This window comes from Symsagittifera roscoffensis, chromosome 1 (assembly GCF_963678635.1).
Source record: "Symsagittifera roscoffensis chromosome 1, txSymRosc1.1, whole genome shotgun sequence".
NCBI lineage: Eukaryota > Metazoa > Xenacoelomorpha > Acoela > Convolutidae > Symsagittifera > Symsagittifera roscoffensis.
In genome coordinates, this window is record NC_087062.1 from 34,668,840 (window position 1) to 34,691,593 (window position 22,754).

General features: G+C 40.2%; 1 protein-coding gene across 1 annotated transcript in view; it reads right to left on the minus strand.

The window, feature by feature from the left end:
* LOC134843382 (uncharacterized) overlaps positions 1–18,498 on the minus strand; it is a 36,205-nt gene extending 17,707 nt beyond the window's left edge. Inside the window, exon 1 of the mRNA XM_063859606.1 lies at positions 18,148–18,498. Coding sequence (XP_063715676.1) covers positions 18,148–18,396 — 249 coding nt within the window. The 5' untranslated portion in view covers positions 18,397–18,498. The remainder of the gene's footprint in view (positions 1–18,147) is intronic.
* Positions 18,499–22,754: the final 4,256 nt, after the last annotated feature.

Genomic DNA, 22,754 nt, shown 5'->3' on the forward strand with positions numbered 1-22,754 from the left:
GAGAGACTTGACCGAGCCCAGAACCAAGCCTTACGCCGCATTACTGGACAGACAGCCTCCTGCCCCCTGGAAGCCCTCCGCCTCGAATCCGGTGTCCAGAGCTACACGACCACCTCGAAACGACTGGTCGCGGCTTCGAGAGAGAAAGCGTACAGGCTTCCCCCACAACACCCCTGGCGCATCGCTCTCGAAGGCAACACCTCCCACAGACTGTGCAGAGACCTGGTGGGAGAAGAGCAAAATACTTGAAGAGCAACTCCCCGCCGACCTGCAGAAGAGCCCACTTCCACAGATCAAGGAACCACCTTGGAACGGCCACGACAGACTTTGGAGTGTCTCCACCACCCTAGCAGGAAAGAACAGCAGTGACCACGCCAAAAACGAAGCGATCAGCATCATCAGCAACTCTGGTGCTGATTTGGTCATCTATACGGATGGATCGGCAGCCGAAGGTACTAGGAACTGAGGTGCAGGGTTTGTAGTCATGAGAGGGAGCCCTGCGGAACCCGAAGTCTTGCATAGCGTCAGCATCAAAGACAGGGTTATCACTTCGTCCTTTGAGGAAGAAAGTGAAGCTTTTGGTGCAGCTCTGAAATGGATAGAAAACTATAACTGCGACCCCGCCATCATGATCTGCACAGACAGCCAGCCCTTAGCCACTGCTCTCGAAGGCGACGGACCTGAGACGTCTGATCTCAGGCTCACTTTGGACTTCCTCAGGTGCCCGATCAAGATCCAATGGATTCCAGGCCACATGGGTATCCCAAGTAATGAGCTGGCCGATAGAGCAGCCAACGGAGCATGTTATCTCACAGACGAATCCAAACTAATCACTCTGAAACGTGCGATTTCTACAATTAAACGATCCTTCAAAGACCCTCCCCCCCCCTCAATATGCCCGGACGGCTGCAACCTATTCAAACCTGTCTACATCACGACACGAAGAAGCTATTCTTAGCCGCAAAGACGCTACGATGATTGCGCGCTTGAGATCTGCCTACAGCTATATAGCCATCCTATCTCAAGATCCACACGGAACTACGATGCTGGCGAAGAGATGCCTTTATGAGCTCCCTTCGGCATAACCACAAACAACAACAACAACAACAACAACAACAACAACAGAGACTACAGCATTTTCTGCGCTGATTGTAAACTCTGGAATCACAGAATTTGTCTCGGGATGTCAGTGAAGGAAATCATCAGCTGGTCAAAATGGAGATGGCACTGTGGCACCAGCAAAAGCAAGGAGAAGGGAGGATTGAATAACCTGAAAATCCTCCAACTCAATATCTGTGGATGGAGAAAAAGAGCTTCGATTCTACTCAAGGAAATTGAAGACAAGAAGATCGACGTGGTGATCCTGCAAGAAACCAAACTGAGGAAAGATGACAACACACCTAAGAGCGGCGACTTCACCGTGTTCAGGAGAGAACGAGTGATACACAGAGGCTCAACTGAACAGCCACAAGTTGGACTAGCTATCCTCGTGCGGCCGGTAATAACAGTGGAACAAAACGAAAAGCTGAATCTTCCGAGTACAGCGGCACTTGAGACACTCGGAGTGACGGTCAAACAAGGAAAACAGGAAACTTCTATTTGGAATGTCCACGGGCCACCGGCAAGAGGCGGAAGCACAGACGGCGAGCTACATCTGAAAGCCTGGCCCCACGGCAAAGACACGGTGATATGTGCGGACGTGAACGCGCACGGAACCTGGGACGGTGAAGGTACGTCAGGGCTCATCGACCACGAAATGACCTACATAAACAATGGCGAGGCAACCAGGATCTCCGGAGACACGCGAACAGCTCCCCAGATAACAGTGGTCAGTGCAGTGAAACAACAGCACTACAGGTGGACGGTGGCAGAAACAGTGGGCTCAGACCACCTCCTGCTGGTTGCAGAACACCTGGGGAAGATAGAAGAAGCCCCGACCGCTAGAAGGTGGAACTACAAGAAGGCTGACTGGGAAGGCTACGAAAGAAGCTGCGACCGCTTGTTTGCCGAAAGCGACACCACGGACTACTCGATAGAGAAAGAAAATGCCGAGTTTATCCGCATCATGAAGCTTGCAGCTTCTAAGAACACCCCGCTGAGCACGAAGAGACCGACTAAGGCGTGATGGACTAAATCCTGCACTAACGCGAACAAAGCCTGCAAGCAAGCCTTCCGCAGAATGAAGAACAACAACACAGAAGAGTCCAAGCTCGAGTACCAACAGACCAGAGAAGCAATGGACAACACGGTGCTGGAAGAAAGACGGAAAACGTGGAGAGGCAGAGCTTCGATGTTGAGCCCCCGCACTCCTACCTCCAAAGTTTGGCAAACACTCAAAGGCTCCCTGACACCCTGCTCTCTGCTGGCACCAAGAAATTTGACACGGACAATAAGAAAGCGGGCCACGCGGTAGCCACGTACGCCGAGGTCAGTAGAGTCAACATCCCTAGGGAAGAGGAAACGGAGGCATACTCCGAAGTCCACGCAACCCTCAAAAAGGGGAAGAGTTGCGAAGAACTGGACGAGACGTTCTAATTGGAAGAACTGGAAAAAGTCTTGCCAAAGACTAAGAACAGCGCACCTTTGTTGCTGAAAAACCTCCCCGAGATTGGGAAGTCAAGACTCTGCACCGTATAAACAGAAGCTGGATTCAAGACAAGGTCCCCTCGCATGGGAGAAGCGCGGTGATTATTCCCACTCTAAAAAAGGGAAACCTGCCTCCGAGGTAAAGAGTTACAGGCCAGTCTCCCTGTTGAGTAGCATCTCCAAGTCTGCCGAAGCTCTCGTGACCAGAAGACTCAAGAAATGGACAGAAGATCAGCATGTAATTCCAGACGAGCAGTCAGGCTTCCAGACTAAATGAACGACGCTCGACGCCATAGCCAACATTGCGCAGACCGCCATGGCAACTTACAACAGAAGAAACGCACACTCATGGTTGCGATCGATTTCAAAGCTGCTTTCGACCGCATTTAGAAAAAAGGCCTCCTCTGGCTCAAAGCCTTCTTAAGTGATAGAAGAGCTGCGGTGAAATGGAACAACAAGGTCAGTAAGTACATGGTGTTTAAACAGGATGCACAACAAGGGAGTCGCCTTGCGCCCCTCCTCTTTTGTCTCGCCACAGCGCTCCTGCCCAAGACTGTCCTCGAGGCTGCCCTGGACACAGAGGTGGACCAGTTCGCGGATGATTTCACTTTGTGCACCGACGGAGACACTCATGCAACCGGCCCTCGACGCAGTGACAAACTGGGCGAAACACAACAAGATGGAGATCAGCGTTGGCAAAACGCAAACGCTCATTGTCTCCCTGGATCCAAGGGAGACAACAGTAAAGGGCAACCGGAGGTACGGCTTGAAAACATCACAGAAGCCTACACCGGTGAGAAGAAGCCAGGACCAGTCGTGTTGGGCGTCACCTTCGACAGCCAGATGAGGTTTGGCTTCCAAGTCGACTATGCGAAGAAGCTCAATCAGCGCATTTACATCTTACAGGCACTTTCTGGTAGAAAATGGGGCCTCACAGGAGTCGAGCTGTAACAGACAAATTACGCCAGACCTGGAGGACTCTACCGTCGGCGTCTGGGGGAGCTTCGTGACCAAGACACATCTATCACAACTTGAAGTATGTAACAATAAAGCTGCCAGGTTGATTACTGGAGCACCAAGAGGTTGCACAGCAGTCCAAACTTGCGCTGAAGCCGGGTTACCACTCTTAACTCTGGTACTTGTGAAGCAGTGTTGCTGCCTCCTCCTGAATCACCTGAGTTAAGAGTGGTAAGCCGGCTTCAGCGCAAGTTTGGACTGCTGTGGAACCTCTTGGTGCTCCAGTAATCAACCTGGCAGCTTTATTGTTACATACTTCGAGTTGTGATAGATGTGTCTTGGTCACGAAGCTCAAGCTTGGTCACGGGCACGAGACTGTCACAAAATCACTACCTGCACAGACTGGGAGAAAGAAGAACAAGATCAAGACTAAAGTCGAGAGGAGAAGACAGCATGAGACCAGATTGGCGAAGGACAGTAAGGAAAAGACTCGATATAATCGGACCACACCAAGATGTGCGTGTACAACTAAAACAACAAAGAGAAGAACTAAAAACCAAACACTACAATCAAGTTACACCAGGGATAAATTTCCACAGAAGGGCAACTATGGGCATACCACTCCCCCATGACACGAACAGAACCAGAGAAGACGAAATAACTTTACACCAACTGAGGTTAAACCGTTTTCCAAATCTCCAACAAACTCTCCATCGTTTTGGGAAGGCAGACAGCCCAAACTGCCTTGAGTGCAACGAAGTCGAAAAAACAAGTGAGCACTTCCTCCTTCACTGCCCACGATGGACAGAAGAAAGACATCAACACCTTGGCCATGAACCAACACAACAGAAACTCAACTTCAGGATGCGCCCGCAAATATCTGATCATTTCTTAAAAGCACTGGTCGGAAAAGACCCCCATATTTTAAAAGAGGGCTCACAGCGCAACAACAACAAAACATAAGCAGACAAACTCAATTTTGACCCGGATAAACCTTTTAGTTCACACATCCTGGGAAAACAGGGTCCAATCGGGACTCACCTAAAAGTACAAAATATTATTTCAGAACCATTTTAAGAAGGAAACAAGCCAAGTGTCGTACGGCAAACTATCTTGGAAATCATTCTAGCTCATATAAATCAAGTCCTTGTGTTGTGCAAGGATACTGACTATTGAATTTGTCCAAAAATATTCCGTTTACAAACTGCCTCTGAGCTTTGAATAACAATTGTTAATAAATATCAAATTCAAAAAATTCAGCGTTCTTTTTAACCAGAAAACCTATATTCCGAGTTTACACAGCTTCTTGGTAGACGCAAGCGTAGTTGCAATTGAATATTAGGTGCTTCGCAGGACCAAACCGAACAAAAAATCATTGCAAATTGTTTCGTTGGTGATCCGAATAAGATAATGTTCATAACTTTCAGTTATGAGAAAACGTGTCCGATATTGCTTCTACTAAAAATTTACGGTATGAGAAAGAACGAATTTTTTAAGCAGAGAACCTCCCTGGCAGAACAGATTGCGAATGCCGCTTGCGTACTTGGCACAAAAAGTGACAAATCAACTTTCGACGAAACATTTAATTTGTAACACAATATATATTAGATAAGGAACTTAGCGGTGCACACTAGAAAAAAACTTAGCGGGGCAGTTAAAACCTCCCACGGTGTGTCAAAATTTCAATCTTTGACAAGTTTAAAACTCAAACATAAAATTAACTGTTTGTTTTTTGCTTGATTATAAATCATCATTATACATTCTCCACTTTCTAAAAGGTCAAAAACTCCTTTTCTGGTTAATAAAGGTGGACTCGATATACTCGCAGCAAAAATCTTTTTGCAAGAGAGAACATATAAATTCATTCTCACCGTTTTCTACAATAGCCAAAAATCAAAAAAAAAAGTTTTAAAAAAAGGTATTCTATTACACAATTATCATCAATTGAATGAGCAACTTTTCGCCAATGTAAATTATTAAACATCAAAAATAGCAAAAAAAAGTACTAAACATTACTTCAGAAACAATTTAAGAAGAAATCAAGCCAAGTGCCGTACGGCAAACTAGCTTGGAAAACAATTAAATATTCTGTTTACACATTGCCTCTGAATTCCGTTTACACATTGCCTCTGAATTTGAATAGCATTTGTTAATATATATCAAAGGCAAGAAATTCAGCGTTCTTTTTAACCAGAAAATTTATATTCCGATTTTATAAGGCTTCTTGGTAGACGCAAGCGCAATTGCAATTGAAACATTAGATACTTCGCATGATCAAACCGAACAAAAAAACCACAGCAAATCAATTCGTTGGTGATCCGATTAAGATGAAATTTATAACTCTCGGTATAGGAAAACGTGTCCAAAACTTTCGCTTCTCCTAATAATTTACGGTATAAGAAGGTGCGAGTTTTCTTAAGCAAAGAATCTCCCTGGCAGAACAGATTGCGAATGCCGCTTGCGTACTTGGCACAAAAAGTGACAAATCAACTTTCGACGAAACATTTAATTTGTAACACAATATATATTAGATAAGGAACTTAGCGGTGCACACTAGAAAAAAACTTAGCGGGGCAGTTAAAACCTCCCACGGTGTGTCAAAATTTCAATCTTTGACAAGTTTAAAACTCAAACATAAAATTAACTGTTTGTTTTTTGCTTGATTATAAATCATCATTATACATTCTCCACTTTCTAAAAGGTCAAAAACTCCTTTTCTGGTTAATAAAGGTGGACTCGATATACTCGCAGCAAAAATCTTTTTGCAAGAGAGAACATATAAATTCATTCTCACCGTTTTCTACAATAGCCAAAAATCAAAAAAAAAAGTTTTAAAAAAAGGTATTCTATTACACAATTATCATCAATTGAATGAGCAACTTTTCGCCAATGTAAATTATTAAACATCAAAAATAGCAAAAAAAAGTACTAAACATTACTTCAGAAACAATTTAAGAAGAAATCAAGCCAAGTGCCGTACGGCAAACTAGCTTGGAAAACAATTAAATATTCTGTTTACACATTGCCTCTGAATTCCGTTTACACATTGCCTCTGAATTTGAATAGCATTTGTTAATATATATCAAAGGCAAGAAATTCAGCGTTCTTTTTAACCAGAAAATTTATATTCCGATTTTATAAGGCTTCTTGGTAGACGCAAGCGCAATTGCAATTGAAACATTAGATACTTCGCATGATCAAACCGAACAAAAAAACCACAGCAAATCAATTCGTTGGTGATCCGATTAAGATGAAATTTATAACTCTCGGTATAGGAAAACGTGTCCAAAACTTTCGCTTCTCCTAATAATTTACGGTATAAGAAGGTGCGAGTTTTCTTAAGCAAAGAATCTCCCTGGCAGAACAGATTGCGAATGCCGCTTTCGTACTTGGCACAAAAAGTGACAAATCAACTTTCGACGAAACATTTTATTTGTAACACAATATATATTAGATAAGGAACTTAGCGGTGCACACTAGAAAAAAGGGCAGTTAAAACCTGCCACGGTGTGTCAAAATTTCAATCTTTGACACGTTTAAAACTCAAACATAAAACAAACTGTTTGTTTTTTGCTTGATTATAAATCATCATTAAACATTCTCCACTTTCTAAAAGGTCAAAAAATCCTTTTCTGGTTGATAAAGGTGGACTCGATATACTCGCAGCCAAATTCTATTTGAAAGAGAGAACATATAAATTCATTCTCACCGTTTTCTACAAAAGGCAAAATTCAAAAAAAAAGTGTTTAGAAAAGGTATTCTAGTACATAATGATCATCAATTGAAAGAGCAACTTTTCGCAAACGTAAAATATTTCACATCCAAAATAGCAAAAAAGTACAAAAAAATTTTTCAGAACCAATTTAAGTGGGAATCAAGCATAGTGTCGTACGGCGAACTATCTTCGAAATCAACTAAGCTCACATAAATCATGTCTTCGCGCTGTGCAAGGATACTAACTATTGTCTTTGTCCAAAAAATATTCCGTTTACACATTGCCTCTGAACTTGAAAAGCATTTGTAAATATATATCAAATACAAGAAATTCAGCGTTCCTTTTAACCAGAAAATTTATATTCCGATTTTATAATGCTTCTTGGTAGACACAAGCGTAATTGCAATTGAAACATAAGATACTTCGCATGATCAAACCGAACAAAAAAACCACAGCAAATCAATTCGTTGGTGATCCGATTAAGATGAAATTTATAACTCTCGGTATAGGAAAACGTGTCCAAATCTTTTGCTTCTCCTTATAATTTACGGTATAAGAAGGTGCGAGTTTTCTGAAGCAGAGAATCTCCCTGGCAGAACAGATTGCGAATACCGCTTGCGTACTTGGCACAAAAAATGAGATATCAACTTTCGATGAAACATTTTATTTGTAACACAATAGATCTTAGATAAGGAACTTAGCGGTGCACACTAGAAAAAAACTTAGCGGGGCAGTTAAAACCTGCCACCGTGTGTCAAAATTTCAATATTTGACAAGTTTAAAACTCAGACATAAAATTAACGGTTTGTTTTTTGCTTGTTTATAAATCATCATTATACATTCTCCACTTTCTAAAAGGTCGCAAAACTCCTTTTCTGGTTGCTTAAGGTGGACTCGATATACTATTAGCCAAACTCTATTTGCATGAGAGAACAAGTAAATTCATTCTCACCGTTTTCTGCAATAGCAAATATTCAAAAAAAAACGTTTTTAGAAAAATTATTCTAGTACATAATGATCATCAATTGAAAGAGCAACTTCTCGCAAACGTAAAATATTTCACATCCAAAATAGCAAAAAAAAAACAAAAATTTTTTTCAGAACCAATTTAAGTGGGAATCAAGCATAGTGTCGTACGGCAAACTATCTTGGAAATCAACTAAACTCGCATAAATCATGTCTTCGCGCTGTGCAAGGATACTAACTATTGTCTTTGTCCAAAAAATATTCCGTTTACACATTGCCTCTGAATTTGAATAGCATTTGTAAATATATATTAAATACAAGAAATTCAGCGTTCCTTTTAACCAGAAAATTTATATTCCGATTTTATAATGCTTCTTGGTAGACACAAGCGTAATTGCAATTGAAACATAAGATACTTCGCATGATCAAACCGAACAAAAAAACCACAGCAAATCAATTCGTTGGTGATCCGATTAAGATGAAATTTATAACTCTCGGTATAGGAAAACGTGTCCAAATCTTTTGCTTCTCCTTATAATTTACGGTATAAGAAGGTGCGAGTTTTCTGAAGCAGAGAATCTCCCTGGCAGAACAGATTGCGAATACCGCTTGCGTACTTGGCACAAAAAATGAGATATCAACTTTCGATGAAACATTTTATTTGTAACACAATAGATCTTAGATAAGGAACTTAGCGGTGCACACTAGAAAAAAACTTAGCGGGGCAGTTAAAACCTGCCACCGTGTGTCAAAATTTCAATATTTGACAAGTTTAAAACTCAGACATAAAATTAACGGTTTGTTTTTTGCTTGTTTATAAATCATCATTATACATTCTCCACTTTCTAAAAGGTCGCAAAACTCCTTTTCTGGTTGCTTAAGGTGGACTCGATATACTATTAGCCAAACTCTATTTGCATGAGAGAACAAGTAAATTCATTCTCACCGTTTTCTGCAATAGCAAATATTCAAAAAAAAACGTTTTTAGAAAAATTATTCTAGTACATAATGATCATCAATTGAAAGAGCAACTTTTCGCAAACGTAAAATATTTCACATCCAAAATAGCAAAAAAAAGTACAAAAATTTTTTTCAGAACCAATTTAAGTGGGAATCAAGCATAGTGTCGTACGGCAAACTATCTTGGAAATCAACTAAACTCGCATAAATCATGTCTTCGCGCTGTGCAAGGATACTAACTATTGTCTTTGTCCAAAAAATATTCCGTTTACACATTGCCTCTGAATTTGAATAGCATTTGTTAATATATATCAAATACAAGAAATTCAGCGTTCCTTTTAACCAGAAAATTTATATTCCGATTTTATAATGCTTCTTGGTAGACACAAGCGTAATTGCAATTGAAACGTAAGATACTTCGCATGATCAAACCGAACAAAAAAACCACAGCAAATCAATTCGTTGGTGATCCGATTAAGATGAAATTTATAACTCTCGGTATAGGAAAACGTGTCCAAATCTTTTGCTTCTCCTTATAATTTACGGTATAAGAAGGTGCGAGTTTTCTTAAGCAGAGAATCTCCCTGGCAGAACAGATTGCGAATGCCGCTTGCGTACTTGGCACAAAAAATGAGAAATCAACTTTCGATGAAACATTTTATTTGTAACACATTAGATCTTAGATAAGGAACTTAGCGGTGCACACTAGAAAAAAACTTAGCGGGGCAGTTAAAACCTGCCACGGTGTGTCAAATTTTCAAAATTTGACAAGTTTAAAACTCAGACATAAAATTAACGGTTTGTTTTTTGCTTGTTTATAAATCATCATTATACATTCTCCACTTTCTAAAAGGTCGCAAAACTCCTTTTCTGGTTGCTTAAGGTGGACTCGATATACTATTAGCCAAACTCTATTTGCATGAGAGAACAAGTAAATTCATTCTCACCGTTTTCTGCAATAGCAAATATTCAAAAAAAAACGTTTTCGGAAAAGTTATTCTAGTACATAATGATCATCAATTGAAAGAGCAACTTTTCGCAAACGTAAAATATTTCACATCCAAAATAGCAAAAAAAGTACAAAAAATTTTTTCAGAACCAATTTAAGTGGGAATCAAGCATAGTGTCGTACGGCAAACTATCTTGGAAATTATTAAAGCTCACATAAATCAGGTCTTAGTGCAGTGCAAGGATACTAACTAGTGTCTTTGTCAAAAAATATTCCGTTTACGCAATGCCTCTGAAATCGAATAGCAATTGTTAATATATATCAAATACAAAAAATTCAGCGTTCTTTTTAACCAGAAAACTTGAATTCCGATTTTATAATGCTTCTTGGTTGTTGTTGTTGTTGTTAGCCCACGCGGGTCGGGTTGGGCTCTTCTGTCTCCAGGTCAAGGAACTTAGCAACCTCTACCGGCCGAAGCCACAGGTCTGCTGGGGTGAGTGGGGAGGGGTTTTGGGAGCAGTTGAAAAGGTGACATGTTGTGTGGGGGGCAAGGGAACAGGTTGGGCAAAGGTGGGAGATGGAGCTGTCGAGGCGGGATAGGTAAGTGTTAAGGAGCCGGCTGTAGCCAGACCGGAGTTGGGAGAGCTTACAGCGCGTGGGACGTGGGAGAGATTTTTCAGAGGGGTCAATCTTTGGGGGAGGGATACAAATAACTTTAGACGGAGGGGTTTCGGCTAGGAACTTGGTTACAAGGGAGGTATGGTTGTCTTTTAAAATTGGTTTGTAGTAGTTAAAAATAAAAGTGGAGACTTCGTCTCGGTCGTCCAGAACTAGAGGGTGGTTTGCGTAGACTGAAAAGTCGGTTAAAATTTTCTGGATGTCTTCTTTGAAGCAGCTTATAATTGAGGGGCGAAGTAGACGGGGAGGAGGGGGATGTGAATGTATAAAATTAATGGGATGGTGGGAACGATAGGTAGAGATAAAAAATTGAGATGACAGAAGGGTATGGTGGTCTTTGACCGTTAGGATTTCAGATTCACTGTGCAGGTGGGCAGTTGAACTCATTAGATTTGATCCAGTAACAACGCGAAGGGATTGGTTTTGGGCAACCTGCAGGCAATTTATGGAGGTGTTACTTGATGCGTGGGACCATGCGGGGGCTGCATAGTCAAGTATGGGGCGAATTAAAGCTTTAAAAGTTAGGAGGAGGGTTTCTTTGGAGTGACCCCAGGTTGATCCTGCTAATGCCTTCAGGATTCCGATCCTGCGTCTGGCCTTTTCAGCGGATTGTTTGCAGTGAGTGGCAAAACAAAGTGTTGGATCAAATGTCACCCCTAAGATTGTTGGATTTTTGTTTAGGGGTAGCGCCTCGTTATTTAAAAGAACACTAGGTGTTTTATTAAATTCTTTGTTATAAGAGGAGAAAAGTGTAACTGATCCTTTAGAGGACGCGAAACTTAGTTTGCGTGAGGTGAAAAAATCGTAGAGCCTTTTTAGGTAGCTATTGAGGGAGTTTGAGGCGATATCAATATTGGAACTGCTTGCGAAGGGGTGGAAATCGTCTGCATACGAAACAAGGTTTACATTATCGGGAGGTGGCGGTGCATCATGGACATAAAAATTGAAGAGTGTGGGTGATAAAACAGAACCTTGGGGTACGCCACAGTGGATTATTCGATGGGGGGATGTGTGTTCACGGAATGAGGTGGCAGCCTGTCGACCATTAAGGTAATTACTTAGCCAGCGGACTAGACTTCTTGGGAGGGGAGTGTCATGAACGAGTTCCACAAGTGAGCGATGACACACCATGTCGAAAGCCTTAGATAAGTCAAGTGTGGCCAGTACCGTACGTTTAGGGGGGCGATTTTGGTTAAAACCGTCTGAAATGTAAAATTCGAGAGTGGAGAGAGCTGTGGTGGTGGAGTGAAAAGGGCGGAAGCCGTGTTGGTGTTTGGCGTTGGGGAGATGTTTGGTAAAGATGGGGTGAACGAGCCTCTCCAGAATTTTAACTGCTGGGCAGAGTAAGGATATAGGTCTGTAAGATGTTGATTGTTTAAGATCCTTATTGGGCTTTGGAAGCGGTGCAATTTTTGAATTTTTCCAAATTTGGGGGATAATGTTTTCGGACAAAGAGATATTAAAAAGGTATGTTAAGTATTGAGTAGCAAGTGGGCCGAGATGTTTAAGATGTATATTACAGAGGCCGTCGGGACCTAGCGCTCGCGATGGTTTGCTGTCTGCAATGGCTTGTTTAGTATTTTCAGGGGTAAAAATTGGGCTGTCTGACAGTGGTAGTTTGGCAATTTTTCTTCTCGTTATACGAAGGAGTTTGTCAGAGGCGTGGGGTCTGGCATTGGTGAATTGTTTGTTAAAAGAGCTGGTAATATCACGAGGTGAGTGTATGGGTTTAGAACCAAAAGTAATGGGGTGTCTTCCTGCCACGGGCTTAGATCCATTTAAGGAGCGTACCACTTTCCAGAACTTTCTGGCACCAGTGCGGTAGTCGCAAGTCCGGAGGAATTCTCGCCATTTATTTTCTTTGTCCTTTGCTGTCTGTTTCATGAGTCTACAGTTCAGTTGGGATATGACTTCTGGGGGGAGATTTTGTTTTCGGCTTAAATCTCTTTCGGCGGCTAGGGCAGTGGACTCGGGGGAAAGAGAGGGAGTGAAGTGGCGAATACGGCCAGCGGGGATGTGGTGGCGTGCTGCCCTGAGCACCAGGTCCCTCAAGAATTTCTCTCCAGCGGCAACTCCGGAAGGTGGAACCGCTGAAAAGAAACCCTCCTCAATTTCCTCTGTGAATTTGATCCAATCTGCTTTTAAAAAATTTACAAAAGTCCTTTTAGGCGAAAAATTTATAAAATCATCCAAGGGTAGTTCTAGAAGAATGGGTAGGTGATCTGATCCTAGAGATTTAATTGGGGTCCATGATGTGGAGAGTAAGAGCGATTGGGATGCGAGGGAAATATCTGGTGACGAGAGTTGGTTTTCTGAGTTAAAAGGGACTCTGGTTTGTGTGTCATCATTTAATGGAGCAAAGGTGGATTCGGTTATTTCATTGCTAAGTACAGAGCCGCGTTGATCTTCCTCGATGTTGGAGTTCCATAGTTGTGAATGTGCGTTGGCATCTCCGAGTACTAAGGCGTCCCCAGGTTCAAGTAGTTCGGCAAGGGACGCAGAGTAACCAGGGGGACAGCTCGAGCGAGGGGGGATGTAGAAATTATAAATACGAAGCTTGGATGAACTGGCTACCACTGATATGCCCATAGCCTCTAGTGTTCCATCGTTGTTAATATTTATTTCTTCGTATTGTATCGACTCATGTATGGCTATGAGAAGACCGCCCCCTTCTTTTTCTCGATCTTTTCTAATTAAAGTGTAGTGTGAGCCAAGTGAGGGGTTTCGAGATTTCTTTCTTAATTTAGTTTCTTGGAAGACAGCAATATGAATTTGATTTTGAGATAAGAAAGCAGCAATTTCGGGTGCTTTTCCGGAGATACCGTTGCAATTAAATTGAAGGATTTTTAAAAGGCCTTTGGCAGGGTGTGGTGAACTATTTACATTATTAACAGCAGTATGATTAAAATGGTTGTTTGAACTTGAGTTATTTACACTATTTACACGATTACGATTTGCGCGATTTTGGGAGGAGGAATTATTATTCGAGGAGGTGGGAAGGGTGGGAGGGGGAGGGGGGTTAGGGAGGTGGGGTTGGGGGGCGGTTAGGGAAGTTGAACAAGTTTGGGAGTTGGGGGTGGTCAAGTTAGAGGACCTGGTGCCTGGGGGAGGTAAAATGTAGGTAGAGGTACAGGTAGGGCAATAGTAGTCAAGGTGGTGTTGGTTAAGGTGGGTAAGACCACTACATTTAAGGTGAATGTAACCACAGATGTGGCACCAGACGCTGGGCTGGGTGCGTTTGATGCGGAAAGAGCAAGGGGAGCAAAAGTAAGGCCCTGGACCAGGGTTTGGATTAATGCCGGAGCGGAGTAGTAGTATAAGGATGAGCAGACGGAGCAGCCTGGCCGGCTTCAGACGCTCCGTAACCGAAAACCCGGAGACTTCGGAGCTTCTCCCGACCCAATGGGAGGGGGGGCTTGACGCCATTTGCATCTTGGTGGGGCCCAAGATGTCGGATCCACCACTGGAAGGCGGCGTCGTCTGGATCCATGCTTCTTGGTAGACGCAAGCGTAATTGCAATTGAAACATTAGATACTTCGCATGATCAAACCGAAAAAAAAAACAGAGCAAATCAATTCGTTGGTGATCCGATTAAGATAAAATTTACAACTCTCGGTATAGGAAAACGTGTCCAAATCTTTTGCTTCTAATAATTTACGGTATAAGAAGGTGCGAGTTTTCTTAAGCAGAAAATCTCCCTGGCAGAACAGATTGCGAATGCCGCTTGCGTACTTGGCACAAAAAGTGACAATCAACTTTCGACGAAACATTTTATTTGTAACACAATATATATTAGACAAGGAACTTAGCGGTGCACACTAGAAAAAAAAATTAGCGGGGCAGTTAAAACCTGCCACGGTGTGTCAAAATTTCAATATTTGCAAATTTAAAACTCAAACATAAAATTAACTGTTTGTTTTTTGCTTGATTATAAATCATCATTATACATTCTCCACTTTCTAAAAGGTCGCAAAACTCCTTTTCTGGTTGCTTAAGGTGGAATCGATATACTATTAGCCAAACTCTATTTGCATGAGAGAACAAATAAATTCATTCTCACGGTTTTCTGCAATAGCGAATATTAAAAAAAAACGTTTTTAGAAAAGGTATTCTAGTACATAATGATCATCAATTGAAAGAGAAACTTTTCGCAAACGTAAAATATTTCACATCCAAAATAGCAAAAAAAGTACAAAAAATTTTTTCAGAACCAATTTAAGTGGGAATCAAGCATAGTGTCGTACGGCAAACTATCTTGGAAATTATTAAAGCTCACATATATCAGGTCTTAGTGCTGTGCAAGGATACTAACTAGTGTCTTTGTCAAAAAATATTCCCTTTACACACTGCCTCTGAATTTTGAATAACATTTGTTAATATATATCAAATACAAGAAATTCAGCGTTCTTTTTAACCAGAAAAACATATATTCCGATTTTATAATGCTTCTTGGTAGACGCAAGCGTAATTGCAATTGAAACATTAGATACTTCGCATGATCAAACCAAACAAAAAAACCACAGCAAATCAAATCGTTGATGATCCGATTAAGATAAAATTTATAACTCTCGGTATAGAAAAACGTGTCCAAATCTTTTGCTTCTCCTAATAATTTACGGTATAAGAAGGTGCGAGTTTTCTTAAGCAGAGAATCTCCCTGGCAGAACAGATTGCGAATGCCGCTTGCGTACTTGGCACAAAAAGCGACAAATCAACTTTCGACGAAACATTTTATTTGTAACACAATATATATTACAGAGGAACTTAGCGGTGCACACTAGAAAAAAACTTAGCGGGGCAGTTAAAACCTGCCACGGTGTGTCAAAATTTCAATATTTGCAAGTTTAAAACTCAAACATAAAATTAACTGTTTGTTTTTTGCTTGATTATAAATCATCATTATACATTCTCCACTTTCTAAAAGGTCGCAAAACTCCTTTTCTGGTTGCTTAAGGTGGAATCGATATACTATTAGCCAAACTCTATTTGCATGAGAGAACAAATAAATTCATTCTCACGGTTTTCTGCAATAGCGAATATTAAAAAAAACGTTTTTAGAAAAGGTATTCTAGTACATAATGATCATCAATTGAAAGAGAAACTTTTCGCAAACGTAAAATATTTCACATCCAAAATAGCAAAAAAAGTACAAAAAATTTTTTCAGAACCAATTTAAGTGGGAATCAAGCATAGTGTCGTACGGCAAACTATCTTGGAAATTATTAAAGCTCACATAAATCAGGTCTTAGTGCTGTGCAAGGATACTAACTAGTGTCTTTGTCAAAAAATATTCCCTTTACACACTGCCTCTGAATTTTGAATAACATTTGTTAATATATATCAAATACAAGAAATTCAGCGTTCATTTTAACCAGAAAAACATATATTCCGATTTTATAATGCTTCTTGGTAGACGCAAGCGTAATTGCAATTGAAACATTAGATACTTCGCATGATCAAACCAAACAAAAAAACCACAGCAAATCAAATCGTTGGTGATCCGATTAAGATAAAATTTATAACTCTCGGTATAGAAAAACATGTCCAAATCTTTTGCTTCTCCTAATAATTTACGGTATAAGAAGGTGCGAGTTTTTTTAAGCAGAGAATCTCCCTGGCAATCAGATTGCGAATGCCGCTTGCGTACTTGGCACAAAAAGTGACAATCAACTTTCGACGAAACATTTTATTTGTAACACAATATATATTAGACAAGGAACTTAGCGGTGCACACTAGAAAAAAAACTTAGCGGGGCAGTTAAAACCTGCCACGGTGTGTCAAAATTTCAATATTCGCAAGTTTAAAACTCAAACATAAAATTAACTGCTTGTTTTTTGCTTGATTATAAATCATCATTATACATTCTCCACTTTCTAAAAGGTCGCAAAACTCCTTTTCTGGTTGCTTAAGGTGGAATCGATATACTATTAGCCAAACTCTATTTGCATGAGAGAACAAATAAATTCATTCTCACCGTTTTCTGCAATAGCGAATATTAAAAAAAAAAAACGTTTTTAGAAAAGGTATTCTAGTACATAATGATCGTCAATTGAAAGAGAAACTTTTCGCAAACGTAAAATATTTCACATCCAAAATAGCAAAAAAGTACAAAAAAAAATTTCAGAACCAATTTAAGTGGGAATCAAGCATAGTGTCGTACGGCAAACTATCTTGGAAATTATTAAAGCTCACATAAATCAGGTCTTAGTGCTGTGCAAGGATACTAACTATTGTCTTTGTCAAAAAAATATTCCCTTTACACACTGCCTCTGAACTTTGAATAACATTTGTTAATATCTATCAAATACAAGAAAATCAGCGCTTCATTTAGTAGACGCAAGCGTAATTGCAATTGAAATATTAGGTACTTCGCAGGATCAAACCGAACAAAAAAATCGCGGCAAATCGCTTCGTTGGTGATCGGAATCAAATATTATTTATAACTTCTGGTAATGAGAAAACGTTTCCGAATCTATTGCTTCTAATAACTTACGGTACAAGAATGGGCGAGTTTTCTTGAGCAGAACAGATTGCGAATGCCGCTTGCGTACTCGGCACAATAAATGACAAAACAACTTTCGACGAAATTTTTTATTTGTAACAATATATATGGAAAAAAGGTAAACTATAAAGGGGGCCCTTCCGTTTAGGTACGGTCGTGTACAAGCTGGATAGGGCCCATACCAGCATTATTTAAATACATCAAAAAACAATATTGCAGGAATTAAGTCAAGTCAGCATTTATTGCGTTGTCATTAAAGGTATTTACTTCAACCGCCCTCCTCTATAATAGCACTAATTAAATTGTCTCTGAATTGCGTCTTACGCAGTGATCTGCACCCCCCGTATATACAGGATAGCGCTCCTGAGCAGCGCGAAGGTTATATCAGTTCTTATATAGTTCATTGTTTTCTTTTACATTTTTTCGTGTCGAGTTGCGTGTTCTTATTGAAGAAACGTAACCCGTATCAAGTTTAATTTTAAACACATCAACACTAATCATCTCCTTTTAATCATTATCTTTTACTTATCTAGAAAATTTCGATGATTTTGACTTCATAGTGCGATGAAGGGACTCCTGACTGTAACCTCGGTTACTATGATACTTCCGACCTCCTAATTATATCAGAAAAAAAAGCAGAACAACTCCTTCATATGCTACTTGCGTTGAGCCAATCTCGCGTGCAGCGAATTTTTAAAAGTTACAACAGGTTGTCGTCTTACGAGCTGTCGTCTTATTTATCAGTGGATCAATTGAATTAAGAAAAAGGTCCGTTCCTCGAATGATACTTGACCTGTCTCGTGAAAATAAATCGAGATTTGGATTGACGTACTTTAGCGTTGACCTCTGTTATTGTATGTCGCAGGTTGATAGATTTCGGATTTGACAGATCTGCATCAGTCCGCAAGGAGGATTTCAACCGAACTTCGGCTTTATATCTTTCAGGTGTGATTTTATAAAACTTTGCAGCAGTATCCAGAAACTCGAGTTCACCGTCACTGTAACTTTGTGAGCCTAGTGACTGCACAATGGCTGCAAACGCTTTAAACTCGTTTTGCCTATTGGATTCAAAACCATCCATTTGCTATTTCAGTTTGAAATGAACGAAAAAGCCAAATGACAAGAAAGACAACCAGCGGACGAACTCGTGAAAAGTGACAGTTTTTTCAACTGTACTCATTTTGAATCTGAAAATAACCAAGGCTGACGAAGATTCCGTTTTACCTTGACACGAGATCAACAACGGGGTTTTCCCATAACAGTCTCTCAGCCCCCACCCCTCCCCTCCCCCAGTTTGTTAATCGTCAATAGACTCTGAAACAATTGTTGTGCTTTCAAAAATAAGTTTATTCATACAAAAATGTATGCAAACTTTGTTAGTCCTGAGCTGCATAAAAATACGAATTATGTACTATTTTCATATGCAGGTTTTCTTGTTTTATCGACTTTTTCTATTGGGGTGGGGGCCTTAAGTAACTGAGGGAGGAGATATAATGGAATCAAAACGCAAAATCATACAAAGCAACAATGGTTACATTTCACCATACTTATAAAAAAATGTACATTTGATGAGCAATTTGAAGGTAAATCAAATAGTCAAGTGTGCCAGTCGGCCATATCAGAGCGTTTGTTTTTGGTTTGAAATGAATATATCAAATTTTTGAATTTGCCCTGGGATGCTCAAATTTTCGCAGCAACTGAAAGGAAAAAACATCAATCAGAACAGCCGAATTGACATTTCCTGTAACCGCGCTAGAAACCTTTAATCAAATTGATATTCGTAATTTGCCTAATAACAATACTAGAGCAGTTGTCTTTTTCCGGATAGAGAGTTCAACGACTGGGTACGACAGTTCAGATAGGAAGTCAATAGTTGCTTGCTCAATTGAACCACTATTAGCCTAATTGTTGTGATAAACTTATTAAATAGCATATGCGCGCTGGGCTTTCCTCTTCTGATTATCTAACCAAATCTCGCCGTCCCATCCGTAGGCGAGTGGAGCTTCTCTGGCGTATTGTGCCAGTCGGTCATATTTGAACGTTTGACCCTGAGCAATACGAACAACGTAATTTTGGGGTGAAATGGAATTTTCCCATAACAGTCTCTCAGCCCCCACCCCTCCCCTCCCCCAGTTCGTTAATCGTCAAAAGACTCTGAAACAATTGTTGTGCTTTCAAAAAAAAGTTTATTCATACAAAAATGTATCCAAACTTTGTTGGTCCTGAGCTGCATAAAAATACGAATTATGTACTATTTTCATATGCAGGTTTTTTTGTTTTATCGACTTTGTCTATTGGGGTGGGGGCCATAAGTAACTGAGGGAGGAGATATAATGGAATCAAAACGCAAAATCATACAAAGCAACAATGGTTACATTTCAACATACTTATAAACAAATGTACATTTGATAAGCAATTTGAAGGTAAATCAAATAGTCAAGTGTGCCAGTCGGCCATATCAGAGCGTTTGTTTTTGGTTTGAAATGAATATATCAAATTTTTGAATTTGCCCTGGGATGCTCACATTTTCGCAGCAACTGAAAGGAAAAAACATCAATCAGAACAGCCGAATTGACATTTCCTGTAACCGCGCTAGAAACCTTTACTCAAATTGATATTCGTAATTTGCCTAAGAACAATACTAGAGCAGTTGTCTTTTTCCGGATAGAGAGTTCAACGACTGGGTACGACAGTTCAGATAGGAAGTCAATAGTTGCTTGCTCAATTGAACCACTATTAGCCTAATTGTTGTGATAAACTTATTAAATAGCATATGCGCGCTGGGCTTTCCTCTTCTGATTATCTAACCAAATCTCGCCGTCCCATCCGTAGGGGAGTGGAGCTTCTCTGGCGTATTGTGCCAGTCGGTCATATTTGAACGTTTGACCCTGAGCAATACGAACAACGTAATTTTTGGGTGAAATGGAATTTTCCCATAACAGTCTCTCAGCCCCTACCCCTCCCCTCCCCCAGTTTGTTAATCGTCAATAGACTCTGAAACAATTGTTGTGCTTTCAAAAATAAGTTTATTCATACAAAAATGTATCCAAACTTTGTTAGTCCTGAGCTGCATAAAAATACGAATTATGTACTATTTTCATATGCAGGTTTTCTTGTTTTATCGACTTTGTCTTTTGGGGTGGGGGCCATAAGTAACTGAGGGAGGAGATATAATGGAATCAAAACGCAAAATAAAGCAAAGCAACAATGGTTACATTTCACCATACTTATAAACAAATGTACATTTGATAAGCAATTTGAAGGTAAATCAAATAGTCAAGTGTGCCAGTCGGCCATATCAGAGTGTTTGTTTTTGGTTTGAAATGAATATATCAAATTTTTGAATTTGCCCTGGGATGCTCACATTTTCGCAGCAACTGAAAGGAAAACACATCAATCAGAACAGCCGAATTGACATTTCCTGTAACCGCGCTAGAAACCTTTAATCAAATTGATATTCGTAATTTGCCTAAGAACAAGACTAGAGCATTTGTCTTTTTCCGGATAGAGAGTTCAACGACTGGGTACGACAGTTCAGATAGGAAGTCAATAGTTGCTTGCTCAATTGAACCACTATTAGCCTAATTGTTGTGATAAACTTATTAAATAGCATATGCGCGCTGGGCTTTCCTCTTCTGATTATCTAACCAAATCTCGCCGTCCCATCCGTAGGCGAGTGGAGCTTCTCTGGCGTATTGTGCCAGTCGGTCATATTTGAACGTTTGACCCTGAGCAATACGAACAACGTAACTTTGGGGTGAAATAGAATTTTCTCATAACAGTCTCTCAGCCCCCACCCCTCCCTTCCCCCAGTTTGTTAATCGTCAATAGACTCTGAAACAATTGTCGTGCTTTCAAAAATAAGTTTATTCATACAAAAATGTATCCAAACTTTGTTAGTCCTGAGCTGCATAAAAATACGAATTATGTACTATTTTCATATGCAGGTTTTCTTGTTTTATCGACTTTGTCTCTTGGGGTGGGTGCCATAAGTAACTGAGGGAGGAGATATAATGGAATCAAAACGCAAAATCATACAAAGCAACAATGGTTACATTTCACCATACTTATAAACAAATGTACATTTGATAAGCAATTTGAAGGTAAATCAAATAGTCAAGTGTGCCAGTCGGCCATATCAGAGCGTTTGTTTTTGGTTTGAAATGAATATAGCAAATTTTTGAATTTGCCCTGGGATGCTAACATTTTCGCAGCAACTGAAAGGAAAAAACATCAATCAGAACAGCCGAATTGACATTTCCTGTAACCGCGCTAGAAACCTTTACTCAAATTGATATTCGTAATTTGCCTAAGAACAATACTAGAGCAGTTGTCTTTTTCCGGATAGAGAGTTCAACGACTGGGTACGACAGTTCAGATAGGAAGTCAATAGTTGCTTGCTCAATTGAACCACTATTAGCCTAATTGTTGTGATAAACTTATTAAATAGCATATGCGCGCTGGGCGTTCCTCTTCTGATTATCTAACCAAATCTCGCCGTCCCATCCGTAGGGGAGTGGAGCTTCTCTGGCGTATTGTGCCAGTCGGTCATATTTGAACGTTTGACCCTGAGCAATACGAACAACGTAATTTTTGGGTGAAATGGAATTTTCCCATAACAGTCTCTCAGCCCCTACCCCTCCCCTCCCCCAGTTTGTTAATCGTCAATAGACTCTGAAACAATTGTTGTGCTTTCAAAAATAAGTTTATTCATACAAAAATGTATCCAAACTTTGTTAGTCCTGAGCTGCATAAAAATACGAATTATGTACTATTTTCATATGCAGGTTTTCTTGTTTTATCGACTTTGTCTTTTGGGGTGGGGGCCATAAGTAACTGAGGGAGGAGATATAATGGAATCAAAACGCAAAATAAAACAAAGCAACAATGGTTACATTTCACCATACTTATAAACAAATGTACATTTGATAAGCAATTTGAAGGTAAATCAAATAGTCAAGTGTGCCAGTCGGCCATATCAGAGCGTTTGTTTTTGGTTTGAAATGATTATATCAAATTTTTGAATTTGCCCTGGGATGCTCACATTTTCGCAGCAACTGAAAGGAAAAAACATCAATCAGAACAGCCGAATTGACATTTCCTGTAACCGCGCTAGAAACCTTTAATCAAATTGATATTCGTAATTTGCCTAAGAACAAGACTAGAGCATTTGTCTTTTTCCGGATAGAGAGTTCAACGACTGGGTACGACAGTTCAGATAGGAAGTCAATAGTTGCTTGCTCAATTGAACCACTATTAGCCTAATTGTTGTGATAAACTTATTAAATAGCATATGCGCGCTGGGCTTTCCTCTTCTGATTATCTAACCAAATCTCGCCGTCCCATCCGTAGGCGAGTGGAGCTTCTCTGGCGTATTGTGCCAGTCGGTCATATTTGAACGTTTGACCCTGAGCAATACGAACAACGTAACTTTGGGGT